This window comes from Pseudochaenichthys georgianus, chromosome 11 (assembly GCF_902827115.2).
Source record: "Pseudochaenichthys georgianus chromosome 11, fPseGeo1.2, whole genome shotgun sequence".
NCBI classification, from domain to species: Eukaryota; Metazoa; Chordata; class Actinopteri; order Perciformes; family Channichthyidae; genus Pseudochaenichthys; species Pseudochaenichthys georgianus.
In genome coordinates this window covers 18,858,813-18,877,800 of record NC_047513.1, presented here as the reverse complement: position 1 = coordinate 18,877,800, position 18,988 = coordinate 18,858,813, and the positions used below count along the sequence as shown (strand labels likewise).

At 41.7% G+C, this 18,988-nt stretch overlaps 1 protein-coding gene across 1 annotated transcript; it reads right to left on the bottom strand.

The window, feature by feature from the left end:
* Window positions 1-1,769: 1,769 nt before the first annotated feature.
* Window positions 1,770-18,867, bottom strand: mylipa (myosin regulatory light chain interacting protein a). The gene is made up of 7 exons (XM_034094942.2): window positions 18,621-18,867; window positions 17,056-17,246; window positions 8,697-8,882; window positions 6,525-6,722; window positions 6,201-6,365; window positions 4,742-5,159; window positions 1,770-3,207 (listed from the first exon to the last, which is right to left on the bottom strand). Exons 1-7 carry the CDS (start codon window positions 18,705-18,707, stop codon window positions 3,016-3,018), a joined length of 1,437 nt encoding a protein of 478 aa, XP_033950833.1. The 5' UTR covers window positions 18,708-18,867; the 3' UTR covers window positions 1,770-3,015.
* Between the last annotated feature and the right edge of the window lie 121 nt (window positions 18,868-18,988).

Sequence of the window (18,988 nt, the reverse complement as noted above, 5' to 3'; positions counted from 1 at the left end):
CTGATATATCATGTTTGTTTTTTTTAAATTCATTTTTATTTGTTTCAAATCTTTAAAAGGGTTGTAAATGCCCCAAATATTAGCAGGCTTTTATTACAACATGATTCTATTAAAGCACAAGTATGTCACAGATTATGCAAACACAAAAATCCTCAATCTTGAATAAAAAACCCTTTCTATGTTTCTCTGCCTCCATGTCACCACCGGTCACCACCCACTGCAAAATCCATTTTCTGTTGGATATTTTCAACAAGAGATTAATGCAGTTGTGTGTGGTATTGTAGCTACGTTTCGGATTAGTGTGTGACAACACAACATGTTCTCATGTTTTCAAATGTGAAAGAGCTTAACGTCTCTGCAGTGTTTCCATGTTTTTCCACTGCACTCTCTAGACATAATACGATAAGCTTATCCACCTGTATCCTGATATGACTGATAGTTTTCCTGCTTGTGCTTTGAGACTGGGTCAGGCAGAGAATCAGAGCAGAGAGGGGTCGTGGCCTGACCAGTTTGGCCCCGGTTGTGGCTGTTCATGCATGTGAATCTGTGTCAGTTGATTGATTTGAACATGTGTCACTGTTCTCAGGCTGCAGCGTGTCCAATTTACAGATGTTCCATTTTGTTTACTTGTGTTCCTGGGTTAAAGTTGAACTTTTAAGATAAAACAAATCTTATACTACAACCTGCAATGATACTTGAGCTCTGCCTGGCTGGCTGACTGACTTCACAGCGCTCAAAGGTCTCTCCCTCCTTGCTGTCATCAGTGTCCTTGGAGTGTGTTTAATAGCAGTGATGCATGAGAGGAAGAAAAAGATAGGGGAGAGAAAGAGAAGTATCCTCATCCAAAGGGTCATGAAAAAAGAGGGGTTCAAACTTCAGAGACAGGATTTGAAGTCTGACTCATCAATTGCTGCTGCACTGATGATTAGCAGACATTATAATCACAGTCCAGTGGAGCTCGTCATTTCTAATCAACAAACGGAGTCTCTGTTTCGTCTCAATTATCTCTCCTAGTTTGACAGTGACAAAGGACGTGTTGACCTTTCAGAGTGGGATTCACCTGGGGGGCTGGAGAGAGGGGAGAGTCACAGCAGGTAGTTGCTCCACACAGCCTGACATTTGACAAGAAAACACGTTGTGCCCTTTCTCTTCTCACCAAGTGTCCTCTGAAACCACAAGAGCCAGATTGTTTCAAGACCGCAGGTTAACTGACTTATCGAGACAGCTTTGCAAATTTAAACCAACAGTATGATGTCAACAGCAGTTTGACTAAGGGGATTCCAGGTTTAAAAAAACAAAACCGTAATACCTTTTCTTGTTAAGAAACAGAATATATAAATAAAGACTTAATCTACAGAGAATATTTTGACAGCAGTTTGACTGTCAGTAAATCGGTTTAAGGGAACAACGTGAGTGTTTGAGTGTCGTGACAGAAATGACTTGTCAGCCAAGTGCAGTTATTCAACTTCTTTTTGCTTGTTTACCCATTTAAAGCTTTAGAAAAGACTCATGGCCTTGGTAGACATGTGTGAGCACTTTTACCAAACGGAATGTTTTTTCTTTTCTGCTATTTGAGGGATTATCTCAGTCCCAAGGAGATGAACACATGCCGTATTTTGCCTTCACAAGACAAGGCAGGTTATAAAAGGAAATAAAGACAAATTCGTTTTTTTTCCTATCCATTTCACCCAGTGATCTTCGGCTCCACAGCCTTCCAGTCAAGGTTTTTTTTATTTGACAAAACATGCAATAATGTCAGACAAATGCAGTTTGTTTTTTAAAAACTTTATTAATACTTTCTCTTGTTAAAAAAACAGAATATATAAAAAGGATTTATTTCTGGTGGCTTTTGCTTCAGAAAACAGAAACAAATCGCTACTTGCACAATGTGAAAAATAAAAGTCCTTCCCCTGCAGTGACTGAGCTTAATCGAGTCAGCGTCAAAGAAATAAAGGTTTTCCTTTTCTTACCAGAAAAAAAGTCTGTGGAAAATGTATAAACACGATGTCACTGCTACATTAAGGCCAATCCCTCTACAAACATCCTTGGTAAAGTGACAATGTTTTTGTTTCTTAAATAGTCTTTTGAAATTAAATAAAACTGAAAAGCTTTTCAAAAAGCAAGCAAGTATTGCACAGACAGATCTCCTAGTACCCTTTTAAAAAATATCGAAACAGGAACTCAATAGTACACCCTCGAGAAAGAAATGTATAGCTGAGGTTTTTAGAGGACGCAGCTGCTGTTGGAAAAATCCAACATCCTTTGGGAAAGTAAGATACTGCATTTCACACTCAAGGTCACATTTCTGTTTGCTAAAAGAACCGCATTTAATCTAGAGATCACATAAAACTGGACCATAGTGGCCTTAGCACGATTAGTATGCACCGATACACCCTGAGCAGCTGCTTAGCCTCCAAAGACCCCCTAATTGGCATAGAGAACATGAAGAACAAGAAATTAAATGTGGATTAAAAACAGATTTCACTATACATAAAATGCAGTTCTCAAATCCAAAAACGGAAGCTTTAAAATTTCAAATCGTTAAAATAAAGACGGGTAATGTGTTAGGCATTTCTAAGCACATACTTTTACGATATGGTTCTGGGGCTAGGAGTCTGATATGGAACGAAGAAAAAACAAATGAATAAAACAATTCTGTACCAGGTCAACTGATGCAATAACTTAGAGGACAATAAGAGCCTAATCTAAAATCATCTTGTGGCCGTCTTAAAATAAGATTTGGACAGATGACATGCAAACAAATACTAAGAACCAACAAGACAAAGTGACAATCCAAAGGGAAATGACAATAAAACACACACACACACACACTAGTTGAGGGAGTGGTTTGAGTGTGTCCATCTTTGAATATGCTCACGAGCTTCTGAATGTTTGGTAGTTCTTGGATTCCGGGAAGGAAACACGGATGGACGAGGAATGTTTCTTCTTTCGGGAAACCTCAATCTGGCTGGTTTTGCTTCAAAGCGTTCGTAATTGAGTTTGGTGGAGTTGTCTCTATGTGTGGTAGACCTTGTGCTCGTACTCTGTTGCAGAGCAGCTGTGCGGAGAAGCCAGTTCTCTGTGGATGGGTGCGGGGGGGCTGCGGTGCTGGTGGTTGTCGGTCAGCGCCAGGTTCAGCAGGCTGGTGCAGGTGGGCAGGTAGACATGCTGCACGTGCTCCACCTCCGACCGACACACGGGACACAGCTGAGGGACAGGAAAGAGAAAAGTAGTAAGCATCGGGTGTTTGTTTGTTTACTCACATTAAGGACATTTGAGGTGGTTCAACTAATACAGTACGTGAACTCTTTTACCGTCCCACAAACCTTTGGTAATATATTTGTCTATGCTTATCAAAGGGATCATGAGACAATAAAGCCCTCAAACACATTTCCTGGCCACTTCCAAGAAAGAAAACAAGTTAACAATGTGACAAATCGGGTCAACACACATTTCCCAGCAGACGCGTGACATTAAGCCAAATGTGTCAAAGCCAGCAAAAGTTAAAGGCGCAAGGCAAGCTAACAAAATAAGTAACCATTATCACGGTGTCACGGAAACTTGCTCTCCAATCAAATGAGTCGTGGAGAGGACTGTTGACTGCTATCAAGGCAACTAATGAGTCACCACTCGGGTCATCAAGCCAATGTTAAGACTGAAGGACATGCTGGCAAATCTCCTTCAGAACACAAGCTAATATTAAAATCAGGAAAGCTTGTAATGGATTGCTATAATGGGAAAACAGCTTCCATAATCACGCTGAAAGCTGTGGAACTCTCCTTCTCCCCTCGAGTTTCTACTGACTCATGTTTCTTAGTAAATGGAAGTAAGGTCTGCCTGGCTGCCACACACACACACACACACACACACACACACACACACACACACACACACACACACACACACACACACACACACACACACACACACACACACACACACACACACACACACACACACACACACACACACACACACACACACACACACACCCTTCAGAAAGAGGGGCAACATTTAGCTGATTAAGTGAGGGGTGAGCGGAGAGCAAGCAGAGCTTTGGATGTTGCTCAGAGGACTATAAAAAAGGATTGAAGTTAAAACTTAAAAAGTATTAAAGAGCTTTCGGAAAACAAAGCAACCTTCACTTTAATAAAATACTGCTTCTAAGGTGGTGTTGACTACACAGAATCACACACCTACGCAATGATTACATTCAGGCACACTGTAGAATACAACCTCTTTGGACAATGTATATACTTATTGAAAACAAGCTACAAAATGTAACACCTTGGAAAATGCCGTTTAATACTTTTTAATAGCCTTCATTTTCGCTAAATTTATTTATCAACTTGTAATACTTTTTAAGACCCCACGGACAGCCTGTTATCCACACAATAAACCATATTTAATTTAGTCTTCATTTACATTATTTTATATTCCGTTCTTGTACATATCATATTTACATGTATAGACTTTTTGCACTGCTTTTTATTTTTGTACATTATGTGTTGGATTGTTGGAGGAGCTCAGGTCAGAAGATTTCCATTGCCATGTCTACACTGTAGCTTTGCACATATAAAACCTTTGAATCTAGCAAATACCAGCAGTGGTCATTTCTCAGTGAATATGACGAGTGGAAATGCTAACCGCACTAATGATTTATCATCATTTACCAACGTGGTTTCTAAACAAAGTCATCAGTCTTCCCGGTGGACACGCAGAGAGGGAACAGCAGTCTCACCTGCAGCTGGCTTGCGCAGGTCTGGCAGCACACCATGTGTCCGCAGGGGCAGAACGCAGCGTCGATCTCCTCCTCGCAGCAGAGCACGCACAGCAGAGCCTCCCGGAGCTTCTGCAGCCGCTCCTGCAGCGCTCTGCTCTGCTGGCAGCTGCCGCAGTCCAGCCCCTCGTCCTGGGGGTCGTCTCGGCTGGGGGAGCGTGATGGAGAGGAGCGCTCGCCGCTGCCAGAGCCCAGGTCAGCGACCCCCGAGTTGTAGAGGGCGCGGCGGGCTTGGTCGTACACTTCCTTGGAGGTGCGTCGGATGTCGAAGACGTACTTCTTGCCAAGGTTGATGTTCTCGTTGAGGAAAAGGGAAGCTAGGTGGCCCTTAAAGTCTCTGCTGTACTGCATCATCACTGCGTTGGTTACTGTGTCACACCTAGAAATGAAATAAGATGTGATTACAAAAATGATAAGACATGACTTCTACAGTCAGCAAAATCAGAGCATTGGAACATTTTACATTTAAGTACTTTATTGATCCCAATTTGGGAAATGTTTGCGTTGCAGCAGCATAAAAAGACAAGGTATAGGCCTAGTACATAAGAGAAATTAAAAGACTAGAAATAAACAATCCAAAATAGAAAATGGCATTAAAAAAAAGTAAAAAATATACATCAACAAAATATAAAGCAGGATATTATATATACATTAATTGTGCCAGGAGTGGATTATTAAATTGAATATACATGTACAGCCTCTTCTTCCCCAAACTGTGGAGGCTATGTCTGTTTATCCAATACTCCATTTGCACTTAATATCCAGGCAACTCATGTGCATCCTGTTGCGGGCCAGCTTCACTGCTGTGAGATACACATTTGTTTCTGAGAAAGCAGGAAGAAGACATTCCTTCCAGACTGAGCTAAAACCCATCCCTGAAACTAAAGGGCAGGGCTGTCTTTTGTACCTTTGTGACTGACTGACAACAATTTCATAGCTCAGCCATTTCAATTGTTCCTGCTCACTGCAAACTGCAGACAGACTCAAATCTCTCCGACTCTACTAAAGATGGCCCGGCACGATCTCCCTGTTCATGCACACTGATCAGGTCTATTACAGGTTTTATGGGTCCCACTTTGCAGAATTTGTACCAGCAGTTAGTCAATGTGTACAATTGTGTGAGAGTGCATACTCTGGAGCAACTAGGTGCTAAATAGAGCAGAACAAATGTGCACACAACACATTTAAGGTCAGGTTTATGAATGACTAACAGCTGGAGCGAAGAGCGTAAACAGACATGAAGAAAAACAGAAATCCACTGAGAAGCTTATATATTTTAATTGATATCTTGGTTCACCACATGTCTATATGATACCTTTAATTAAGTAAGGCAGTGGAACATTGAGTAGTTATTAAAAGGCTTGAATATAGCCTTAGTCATTGATCTGGGTTTGAATACAGTATGTTGTTTATCTCTCACCTGTAGAAGGCGTGTGTCTCTGTAATGGCTCGGTACAGACCGCTGGCTGCCCGGTTACTGATCAGCTTGAACAAAAGCACCACGCTGTCATTTGTGTCCTTGGTTACCGTCAAGTACACACTCTTCCCCGACTGGGTTGCAATCTGGATGATTGGATAGCTTATTCTAAAGATGGAGCAAAATGAGAAGAAACCATTACATGGTGAATATTCTTCAATAACACATTCTGTCCTAAAACCCAAAAATATGTATATCTGCAACATGAAGAGTACTATTAGTATACAAATACACAGAGCTAATTGCATTCGTCTCGTTGAAACATACCTGTTGACTAAACTGAAGTCTTCCTTGCAAATGGCGATGCCTTCAGGGCCGACTCCAATGGCGAGCCGCTGGCCGTTTGCGTCGCGCGCCCAGTGCCACTCCACGCCGTAATGCTCCAGAGAGGAGACCAGCTGCAGGGCCTGGTACTCCACAGAGCCCGGGCCCAAACCCTCCAGAGCCTTGTGTCTGGAAATGATGCTGCACAGGGAGACGGTGGGGAGACAAAGGAAAAAAAGAAAACCCTTTGAGTTTATTTAGCTTTAAAGCTCAGATTGGAAATATCGTTCTGACGCAAGCTTTAGCGTACAGATCACATTGTTACCATGGTGCAACCGGTGTGGCGGGAGTATTATACGAGCAGGATAAATAACACACGAGTGTTTCAGCTGTCAAAGTTAACACGCCCTCAGGCAGAGAACTGATGCTAAAATGGTTCATTCTGACAACTATACTTATGAGATCAATACTCGGGCAGCTTAGCTGAAAGGTTATTTTAGCAATAGTAACAGCCTGCTGATTTCAGACTGTCCAGGAAAATTGCTGGATATCCCAAATGCCCAGCTGTGGTACAAGTACAATTTGAGTATACTCTTATAAGTGTAATACAAGGTGTTTTTTGGGTACCTCTTTTGTGTATATAAAAAAACCACAGTTGCATTTGATTTTAAAACCCAATGTAATATGTATTTTACTCTAGTAAAATATTCTAGTAATCCACAATATAGAGATTATTCTATCAGATGTAATCAAAGTCATTTTTTGGAAGTGCATGCATAGCAGGCTGGAGGTGAGTGCAGGTCTGTTTCAATGCAGCACATGTCAAATATTTTTATTATAGCAGTTGGGAGAGGAGGCTTGATAATTGGAGGACACCAAAAAAGGTAAACTTAACTAATGTGCATTTAAAAAAGAGGGATAGTTTCGGCGAGTTCGTTTAGCATGAAACACTAGAAATAACTAAAGGATAAGTTAAAAAAGAAAGTGAGCTCATAGAAAACAATTTCTGCTAAAAAGTTAGCAATGATTGACCTAAACATTTCAGATCTCAAACTGCACTGTAACTTTTATTCATGTACCTTTGTTATTCATGTTTTATTATCTTTGCTTTTAAATGAGTATTTTTAAATGCCATTTATATTGCTTTTAAATGAGTGTTTTCAAATGCCTTTTTATTATACGTTTCTGAATGCGTTTCATTTTTGGAAAGCACTTTGAATTGCCTTGTGTTGAAAGGTGCTATATAAATAAACTTGCCTACTGTATTATTTAAGGCTCTCTATTCAGACCGCAACTGGAAAGAGAGACAATGCAGTAGTTCTTAGATAATCTCCCAGAAGTTGTAGGTGGGACAGGCATTGCTGTTTTTACACAATGCGATGGGATCCATGCTCTTGGACTCCAAAACCTTGCAGTAGCAAAACTATGTTACCCTATTCTTGTTTGCAAAACATTCAAGGTTTACAGTATGGAGGTTCTGTTAGTGAAACTGTGCAAACACACGCTATCTGATCTCCTGTCAGCTGCCGTTTGACTGATCCGTGTGTGTGTGTGTGTGTGTGTGTGTGTGTGTGTGTGTATGTATGTGTGTGTGTGTATGTGTGTGTGTATGTGTGTGCGCATCTTAGCTGAAAAAACAAGTGTGAGATATACCCCTAATCAAAGTCTTTCACCTCTTCACTTTATAAAAAATGGCTGCAAATGTATTAAAGCCACCACCGGTAAACTCAGCGTAGCATTGTGTTGCTTTTTGGTTGTTCAGGGTAGCATTTTGATTTCTTACATGTCCTCATTTCCTTGAACACCAGCTGCCACATCAGATTATTCGAGACCTTTTATTTACTTATCATATCTTTATAGACTATCTCCCTCAGAGATGGGAGGGGGCAGAGATTCAGGAGGGAACAGGTTTGAATTATTAGCCAGGGCTTGTTAACGTGTACTGTATGTACAGTATAGGGGGCTATTGGTTATGTGTTCAAATTCCAGTTGTCTTGTGTAAAATAAAAATCCCAACGTCATAAGTGGTGGTTTCAAGTCAGGGCAGGTTTTATTACGGTAAAATGGAGAGAACAGAACGATTGTGGGCCAGAAATGCAATAAGAAAAACGTGTTATGCATTCATGGAATTTACTCCATGCTTTTCTAGTTTGTTTCTCTTAAAGAGTGATGTACCTGTTCATGGTGGCCGTGCTGGGATCCTCTCCACACAGCTCGGAGTACCAGTACTTTGCTGTGTTTTGGTTGTAGTCCCCAAACTCTGCCTGTGCCAGGAGCGAGCTCAGCTCCTCGGCTTGTTCCGAGCCCATCCGTAGGTGCCCGTTATGGAGGTCTTCCTTCACGTGCATGAAGAACACGTGTCTGTCGGACGAGAAGAGAAGAATACATTGGTCAAATGCCAAATCTTTGAATTGCCATTTAGGTTAATAAAGTCAACAAACGAAGGCAACGTATATATTTGAGATGAAGTCATATGTCAGCCATTGCGTTTCTTAATGTGTAAAAGCTGAGGAGTCGGAGCATCTGGAGCACATAGGCCGGAGCAGGTGGTCATTACCGAGCCAGAATTGCACCACATGCGCCAGGGGGGTGTGTGAGCAGCAGAGGGAAAAGCAACTGTGATATTTGGTCGGTGGCCACAAAGATACTTTCTCTTTTTCAATCTCTTCCTCAGAAACAACTACAAGAACTTCCTTAAGTGTGAATTGACAGCTTTAAAGGTGGAAGTGGAGAGGGGGGAGAGTAGTTTTTCTCCCAGTAGGGGAAGTACTTGGACTTTTAACATGGTGAGTCAGAAGGCAAAAGTGCTTGAATTGTATCTGCTTGGCCAATACATGACCTTGACAAGTCTGAAGATGAACGCATTAATGGAAATGAGTTACAATGGCTGGCATCCTGTATGTCTCTGTGGCTGTTACCCCACACTCCAGCAATATGCTTATTTCAAGACAAGCCTCCACTGGTCACTGGAATTATTGTTTGGGAAAAAAAGCTGTGTTTATTTGACAGTTGGGAAAATAGTTCAAAGATTAACGTTGGTCAAACACAACAATTGTTACCATTTGGGCTGAACTAATAAATGAGAAAAGGAAAACAGCTAAATGCTCAACACAAATAATCAATGGCAGGTCCTTTCCATTGTTTTGACCAGAAGATGTGAGGAATTCTTTCCTTCTAGCAGCAGGAGACAAAACGTCAAAAGGAATAACAACCTGAATGACTCAATCCTTCATGAAGAGTGTTGAACTAGAGTAACCCAAACTGATCCTTCCTTGAGATTACCTATGACACAGCAACCCTAAAAAGATAGTCTTAAGTCAGCTGCTTCTGTGACTACAAACCAGCCCGACAGCTTGTCACTGGGAAACGTTGTTTACTGGCTGCAAATCTTTTGTTTTGCCAGTAGACTTCAGTGGTTTCATTTTAACATCCTGGCTTTGCCATCTGTTATTATCTCAAATCCAATACCTGAATAGCCAGTGCAGCAGTGCTGATGCAGTGACCTTGTGTAACCCTCCTGATCTATAGACACTCAGCTCAGACAATGGCAGAAATGAAAGTATAATGTTGGCTTGCTGTGCAGACAGGATTCTTTTGTAGAACATTGTAATGTGTGAGAAAAAAAAAATGGCTGTTGAGTTTTTGGCCCACCTCATCCTGATGTGGTCGACTAAAAGCAGAATGCGCCAGAAACTGCTTGTTATTTCCGACTAAGAAAAAGAAAACTCCTTCAGGCTACAGTTCTCTTTGAAGCATGATGCGAACAGAGACATTTTCATTTGTGCAAATCAGGTCATACCATGACTTGAGGATATTTCAGAGGGGACCCTTGAGTGGAGGGGGAAGGCGGCGCTTAACGCACCTTTATTAAGTTAATATCAACTCATTGCGTTTTGAAAACATAGAAAATGCGTAGTGTTGAGATGCTCGTGGGAGATACAGGAACAATATGGAGTTGACATTTCCTCCGTCTCCTTATGGGACTCAAAGCCAGACTCTTGAGGGACAACTGAGGGCATAAGAGAATATGTACAGTTGTGTTTTGCAACATCAAGGCACACCTCACTGAACACATATGCACGTGCTTCCAAGGAGCAGCAACAGCAGCTATGAGGCACACAAACAAAGCCAGTCTCCACCACCCTGACAAAGCCAGACCATAACAACGAAGCCCCATAGCGGTCCAGCCTCAGGCATAACAAACACTGCTTTGATATGGTGTTAAACATCCCATTCCCTCGAACGCGCACACACAAAAAAACACTGATCTCTATTGTGTCAGGCCCAGCAGGCGCCATGTGATGAAGCGCTGCTAGTTAGCTACCTGCCTGATGCAAACAATAGGTCTGCCTCCAGGTTATTACAGGGAAAGGCTGCGGAGGTTACTATAGTTCATGCAGGGATTGGAACATGTCAATCCAGGTTACTGTGAGCAAGCCATTTCATATCATAAAAAGCTTCCTTCAGAACGAGTCCTGGCTTGTTAGTTTGGCGTCGTCGGCAGAATGACTCGTTTCAGGAGTGGAATGTACCGAGTACATTTACTCAAGTACGGTATGTACAATAATGAGGAACATGTTAGTTTGTATGTTTACAGTTAAACTCCATTACAATTCACTGGAAATATTGTACAATAACAGCTTAGTTGGTTAATTTAGCCAATTAAAAGATCATTGACATCCATCATCAAGGTCATTTTGTACTTGAGTATTTTTACAGTGTGTTATTAGTAATTTTATTTAAGTAAAAGATCTGCATACTTCTTCCACCACTGATGATCTTTAACATCAACTGCTCCTCTGTACCAACCATCTGTGACGATGTGGACCATTTGTCCACCAGGCTGCTGAGCAAGACACCTGACTCATGCATTCCTGGTTCATGCGGGCACCCATGTGTAAACGGGCGTTTGCTTTGCTGAGCGAAGTTTAAAAATCAATTTCCAATTTCCATTTGGAATAAATCACCAATTATAAGCTGTGGAATGGAACAGGTTCGGCAACTTTAGTTCAACGATAGCTGTTCCTCCCCGACTTCCCTGGGGCTGAATGAGATGCATCAGATATGCACTCAGTCTGCCAAACAACACAAACACATGACAATCTGCAACAAACAGCTGCTTCATAAGCAGAGGGTAACAATTTATCCCACTGAGGATCCGGTGAAGACATAATGCTACTGCATCTGCTCTCGGTACAAGCTTAGTGCAGAACTCTTGTTATAATAACAACAAGGGCAACCGTTTTGTACAGATTACCCTGCCGTCTTCTGTTGCCTCTATATTAAAGCAGATAGCTTTACCTCAGATAACCGTTAGTCTGCCTCAGCATTTTCAAGGTCCACCCTACACCCAGGGCTTGGGAGAGACAACAGTTCATGAATCTTATCTCTCTCTCTCTCTCAACATGGTGGTTGAGATGGATTGGTTTACACAGAACTCAAAGACTTTAGCTTTGATGTTTTCGGAAATGTTTCCCCAAGTGGGCACACCATTCGAGGCCGACTGATCTGAAGTGACTGGATTTGTCTGGAACCATTTTATTTATGCTGACGAGGCTAAACAGAATCTCATGACTTGAAATCTGTCTCTTGTTGGGACATGAGGATGCCATGCTGCATCAGGATCATAGTTGTTTCCCCAGCAGCTAGACCACTCTTCTGTTATTCAGCACGTTGGATTCCCCATGTCATTGACTATCACACTTTACTATAAGACACATACACATGCATCATGATACAGTCATCTGTGAACCCTGCAGTCATCATCGCCTCTTTCTTCAGACCAGACAAATGGAACACTGCAAGTCAGTGCCCTGCTTTAGTGTATTACACTGCGTCCATCGCATTGCTCCTACAAGGGAGATAAACCATAATCAAAGTCTTAAGAGGCTTACTTGTTTACATTCATAAATACCGAGGGGAAAGCTAACGGCAAAGGAGACATAAAGGCTATTCAAACAGTGATTGTAGTGGAAAGGGAGGTCATGTTGAGTGCTGCAACAATGATTGAATTCCTGATAGCCTGGCTGGAAGAACTCAAATAAAGCAGACCTGAACACCCTGGAAACTAAATGTTTTCAAAATAGGTCAGTGGCTACAGAGCTGAGTTAAGGAGATCAGATTATTCCAGTTTTAAGTCTTTGAACCATAAATACAACAGATACAATCCCAAACTGCAGGCTCAGGGCATTTTAAGCAATTTATTATATAGAAATGTGACAAATCTTTGTAAGTTTTATATCACGTAGACAAAAAGGAGGAATAGGCGTGGGTTTTCAAGTAAGACCAGACACTCATTACCAAGTCAACTAAACCCTCTCTAGTCTGTTCCACCCATCTATAAAACCCATTGTCTCCTTTTTATGATTTCTGCTCCAATTCAATGTCTATTCCCCGAGTAGGCAGAATGTCAGCCTGTTCATTTCACAGAAGAACAAAACGTCCCCACAAACTGAAACCCAACACCTCTGCCTGGAGACCGCACCTCATCCAGCCAATCACCAGAAGCGTTTCAGACCTCATCGGTCGGGCTCTCAACAATGTGGTTTGGAAGCGAGTCAAATGACACACTGCCAGGAGCTGTGTGCTGTGAGGTTACTAGCGGTCAATGAACTATAGTAGACCCGGTTGAATATCTTCCCCCATGGTGTGGGCTGAATGGAAAGTCAGACTGTTCAACTTAAAAAGAAAAGTTTTAGCATTGTGCTATTTATCAGAAAGTTGCAAATGTCAAGCTCTAAATAGCATGTGCCTTTGCTCTGTTCCAAGTTGAACTGAAAGCAGTACAGCAATAAAACAAAGAAGCTGTTTGGATGCTAACTGCCTTCTGTCACAGGCTGGTGCTCTGTGCTGCATGGTAAAACAGTGATTAAAGATCAGCAATCAAACAAATCTGTCGTTATTCGGAAAGGTCTAATGTTATGACTTTAAATACGAAAATCAGGGTAGGTTACTCCAGTTCCGGAGGAAACAAACTCTTATGGAGGCTAAAAGCTACTAATTACCGACAATGAAGCATGGCAATAAAGAAAGGGAGGTGAAGGCCCAGAGGCTTTTGAGTGATCTTTGGCTTGATTGTGTCTGTAGCCTGCAACAGTTAGTTACACATTTTAACTTGTGTGTGACCGGAATAAATAACCGTGAAAGTTTTTTCAGAGATTTTGGTAGAAAAGCTCGATGACTACGCTGAATCGTGCAGAATATCAAGTATACTATTGTTACTCTCCGACTGCTGCTGCATTTTATTCATGATTATTAATGTAATTGTTGGCATCCCTGCAAAGTCAAACCTTTTATTAGAAAATATTTTTCTCAGTTGATCTATTCTACAAATGCTACATTAAGTTGAAACCTCTCCAATCCATTCACTCTGGGAAAGGCAAGGAAACGCCCTGGACAGATCAATAGTCTGTTGCAAGTCAACACATCCTTTCACCTCTGCCTAGCCAGAGTCCAGTACCACTGACCTGCATGTCTCTGACCTGCCTGGGATGATGTGAGAAGGACGGCACAGTGTCATGTGAGAGCAATGACATCAGTATAGCAAAGTTCTTAAAATTAGATTTAAATAATTCTAGTGTGGAATTATGTCCAGACCGTTATGTCCCATTTAGGGAAATAAATGTCTTGTCTTTTAGTTTTCTTAGCATTAGGTTATTAGCTAGCACCTGCTTGGTGGAACAAGGAACTCTTCATTGGAATAAAATAAATGCAAATAATACAATTATTAATAATGATTTTTCATTGGTTAAAACTAATGTGGCTCCTTGTTTAGATTTCAGATAAACATAAGCTTAAACCATGGGGCGGTAAACAGGTTAACAATCAGGACGTCTAATAAATCCTGTCCCAACAGCTTTGCCCTTTCAGGACATCCAATGTTTGCCTGATCAGAATGTTAAATACAAGTGCTAATGAAGGGAAAACATTCACATACTTAAAGCAGAAGCAGCCCTTAGCAAGTGTGGTTAAATAATGCAGATAACACGGCTGTTTTGTTGAGGCCCTTGGGACAGAACCCCTTAAGTGTCCATCAGTGAATGCTCACAGAAACACAGAGCAAATCAGACGTGTTTACACAATAATTTGGAAATGTACGAGATTAATAAAACAAGCTTGGTAAAGTTGTGCGAGTGAGAATCTTAAGCAATGAGATTAGGAAAATAGGGTATTAGAAGCAGAGGATACGGCTGCCATGGAATCAAGCTCAACTTAAGCCGTGTAACTTAAATAGATACAGCCTTTTTTTCAGTAGTAGAAACCAAACCTAGGTGAGAAGTTTACAAAGGTATTATGGAGTCTAGGAAATGGGTTTAAATACTATGACGTTATCCTGGATAGTGCCGTTTTGAGGTAAATTAGACCCTACCAAAGAAAAGGAAGATAAACGTAAGCAAGTATTCAGCTGCATGTGAGCAAGAACATGCAAGTGACCTGCGAGGCTTTACGTGGAAGCAGAGCACACAGCATCTTATATAAGCAGCTCTGTGCACTGCAGGTTATGTAATAAGGCCTATAAGGAGAGCGCTGAAAAAGAGGCCCTCCCCGCAGCTCTACTGAGTCGTGGAACCATGCAGTCCTTTTTGCTGTGTGTACGTTCTGAGCATTTATACTGAAGTGACTCATGCTTGGTTTTAACTTTTAAAACTCATTCACAAATGTACATTGTTTGTGAGAGTAGATAAGGCGGTGTTGTGTCATATCTAAATTAACAACTTAAGAATTTGATTTCAAGAGGCATGTGACTAACAATGTGCAATGCGTTTGCCATGCTTGCCTGCCTGGAAGCATGCCTGCACTCAGAACATGGAGGCAGTGGGAGCCTAAAGTAGGTCAAAGGTGACCACAACATGGATATGTTAAATGGGACCTTAAAGAAAAGGAAAAGAGCAGCAGAAATGCCATGTATCATTTCACAACACATTTAAATGATATAGCAGTTTTCCCAAAATGCCCCTGCTGTGTATTGTCAACATCTCGCCCTGTGTTGAGCTTGCTTATAATCACATCTGAGCAGATGGATGGCAGAAAGGCTCTGCCAAAATTAAACTGATAACTTGACAGCATGTTGGTGTGTGCCATGTGTGAGTTTTTATTAGCAGCACCCCTTGCTTGCCAACTAACATCTTTATCTCACTTTCTTTTTTCTTTTTTTAACAAACCCCATGACCCCCACCCCCGCAGGCCAAGTTGATAACCCCTGCTTATCTGGTGGAGCTCAGAGTGCAGGCAAGGGTCTTCAACGATCACACTCTTCCCCCGTGACTTTCACTTTTTTTCTTCTTCTTCTTCTTCAAAAAAAAAAAGGAAAAGTGGAATATAGGCCACAATGAGAGAAACAGCTGAAGGAGAGCCAGTGGTGAAGTGGAGAACAACAGAGCTTAGCAGAATGCCAGGCAATTACTGGCCGAGGCAGATACATGTCGGTTTAATGAACCCTTCTAGTTGCACGCTGTGTTTGAGTGTGAAAGAGAGGGGGCAAGAGCAGCCCACCAAAACAGATTCCCATCCAAAGTCTGCCCTGCCTTCTCATCTATGGTTCCAACTTCCAACCCTGCCGTATCAAACAATGACGGCACCACCTGAGGTGAGAATAACATCCACAGCATCACACAGACACTGTGTTAAACAAGTCTTTGGGCAGTTTCCGAGAGCAATTGCTATTTATAACTTTAAAGTGAAACTGAGGACATGAATAGCCGAGTCAGGAATTAGACTCGTCAAGGCTTGTTATTTTGTTTCGAATATTTTGTTTCCTCAAGCTAAGATGATTGTGTAAACTGCCAGGGGAAGTTTTGTTTGGTTGGCTATTGTTTTACTAAAATAAATATAGCTGGGATAAAATATCTCTCAAAGAGCACAGAAAAGAATATCCGTAAAATGTATATCCGGGTGCGTTCAAACATGATTATAAATGTCTATGTATACAGAGACTCATATTGATAATATCCTATGAAGGAAAAAACACTAGACACAGGCCTATCTCAGTTTCCATACAGCATCTGCAAAAGAAAATCGAATAGTGGAGTGTGCTTTTGTTCAGACCAAAAATGGCCACAAACAATTGAAACAGAAAAAGCACAACAAAAGTGATTTGGAGTTGAATGGGGGCAGTGACAGAGGTTCTGGCTGTCGCACAGAGGATCCCTGGGGCAGATGCAGAGCGACACAAACCCCCAGGGCGGCTGGATCACATTTCCTGCCAGAACGAACTTTAGTAACCCCGGCTCAGCGAAGAGGTTACTACAGGGCATTCGACTGTATTGTACAGTGATTAGATTAGGTTGTGGAAACGAGTTAGTTTTTCCGTCATGTGCTCATTATTGCATGTCTTATGCATTACTAAAAGTGTTTCAATAAAAAAAAAACATCTAGATTTGATTTCTGGTGAATTTGAAGCGGTTCAGCAGATGTGAGATAATGTTGCAAACAGGAAGTGGAAACTTTATCTGTTCATAGGCCCATAAACAAATGTGAAGACGTTCATGTTGCATGCAAACAAAGTCTGTGCAAGCACGTGAGATGGTAAACAAACCTCGTCTGTTCCTGCAGAATGAGATGGGGCTCCACAAAGAACTTGACCCTCAGCCTCAGTCGACACGGCGTCACGTTATCCATCTGCTGACAGATGCGATTCCTCAGATTCAGCCACAGGTTCTCTCCTTTGCTGCCCGTGAACTGCAGCCCAAAGTAGTCTACTTCAATTATGCCCAACTTTCTGCAAACCTGAAAGAGATCAAAGAATCAGAATCAGAATACCTTTATTCGTCCCACAGAGGGGAAATGTACATGTGTTACAGCAGAAAAGAGCCAAAGACAGCTTAATGTTACCGAAGAAGCATGCATATATTTGTTATACAAAGATTACACAATTTACAAAATAGAAAAAACAAAAAACAGTTATGAAGATATAGCAGCCGGGTATCTATATTGCACATTTATTAACAAACAGGGTCACATAACGGATTTTGAAAAAATAAATGAGTAAAAAGGGATCTTATCAGTTATTTGAAGAGTGCATCTTTCTTTGACTTTACACTCAACATTTTGAGTTTTTACAGCAGGTCTAAATGTCCTTGAAGAGGACTATACATATTGGCTTTAATCTCCCAGTATAGGGGGGCAAGAATCAACACATTTCCCGAGAATCAATAAAGTTTTTGCGAGATGTAAGAGGCGAAGGAAGATAGGGCTGCTTTTATCACTTCGTTCATTAGGATTTCTGCTCCCCTGGTGCTACTCTCACAGATAAATCCCATCAATATTCTAAAGCACACGATAGGATTGAAGTAAACTTGGAGGCTCTCCCGGGGTAAAGGGGCTCATCAAACCCACAATCCCACGCCCCCTTAGCGGCCATGGGGTTATACTGCTGGTGGTGGTCTGCAGGGAGCCCGGAGGCTGAGATAAAACTCATTCATACCCACGGCAAGTTGCCATGCATTTGAAGTAGCTTTTTAAAAAGTGGGGGGGAAAAACAATTTAAGGCTATTGATGAAAGGAAAAGTTCGCATGCCACCCTGTTTATGTCCACTTTAGGAAAATAGGTAAATGTCAGCAAGCAACTAAGTAGCGAGAACGCTGAGTGCCTACAAAAGGCAGAAGAAGAATGAACTCAAGTAACCTGGACAAAGCCATCTGCCTCTGACTAAGCCATGCCGGTAAACGACAGCAGTGTTACCACAATGCATCAGAACTTTCCTTCATGTACATCAAGTCGTGCTTTTCGAGAATGACTCGACATCCTAAGGTTTCATTGTCCTGAACAGATGTTTGGTTGTTGGCACGATGGGCGCAGGAGAACATTTTGTTTCCGCGTACCCATGTGCAACAATAAGGCTGATGTATCCATAGTTGTGTTAACAGATTATATCCACAGTTCATGTTATGTCAAGCAGCCGATACATCTTATTTAGCATTCATCGTCGTTTAATCTGTATACCCACACATTGGAGTCAAATTAACAATTGAGCTGAAGTTTAGGGACATCTAAACTTTCGCCAGGCAACAAAATCATCGCTACCATAGTTGACAATGACACTGCGTTTTAAAAAAGGTATTATATTAACAAAACGTGATGTGTTCTCCACCACAGTTTACCTTATTCAGACAGTCTTCACCGTTCGCCTTCGCATCAACTTCCACTTCCATCACCACTGAATCCGGACGAGTAACGTGGCAGAGCATTTTGGCTGTGTATTCTGTTAATCTTTGGTTTGCCACCTTTAAAAAAATAATAAAACACTTCTCGAGCCTTCTTTAAAAATCCCTACATCAAGCCTTCCTCACTTTCATAGCCCTTCCAGTCCGTGTGGTGAATCTGGAGCCACCAGCTGTAGGCTATATCAATGAAATGCCATGCACGGCTCCGCCTTCGTACAGCTGTCCAATGGGAGTGAGTTTCACATATCCGCTGCAGAACCTAAACCAATCAGAAGTCGCGTTACAGCCGCATGCTTCTCCGGCTG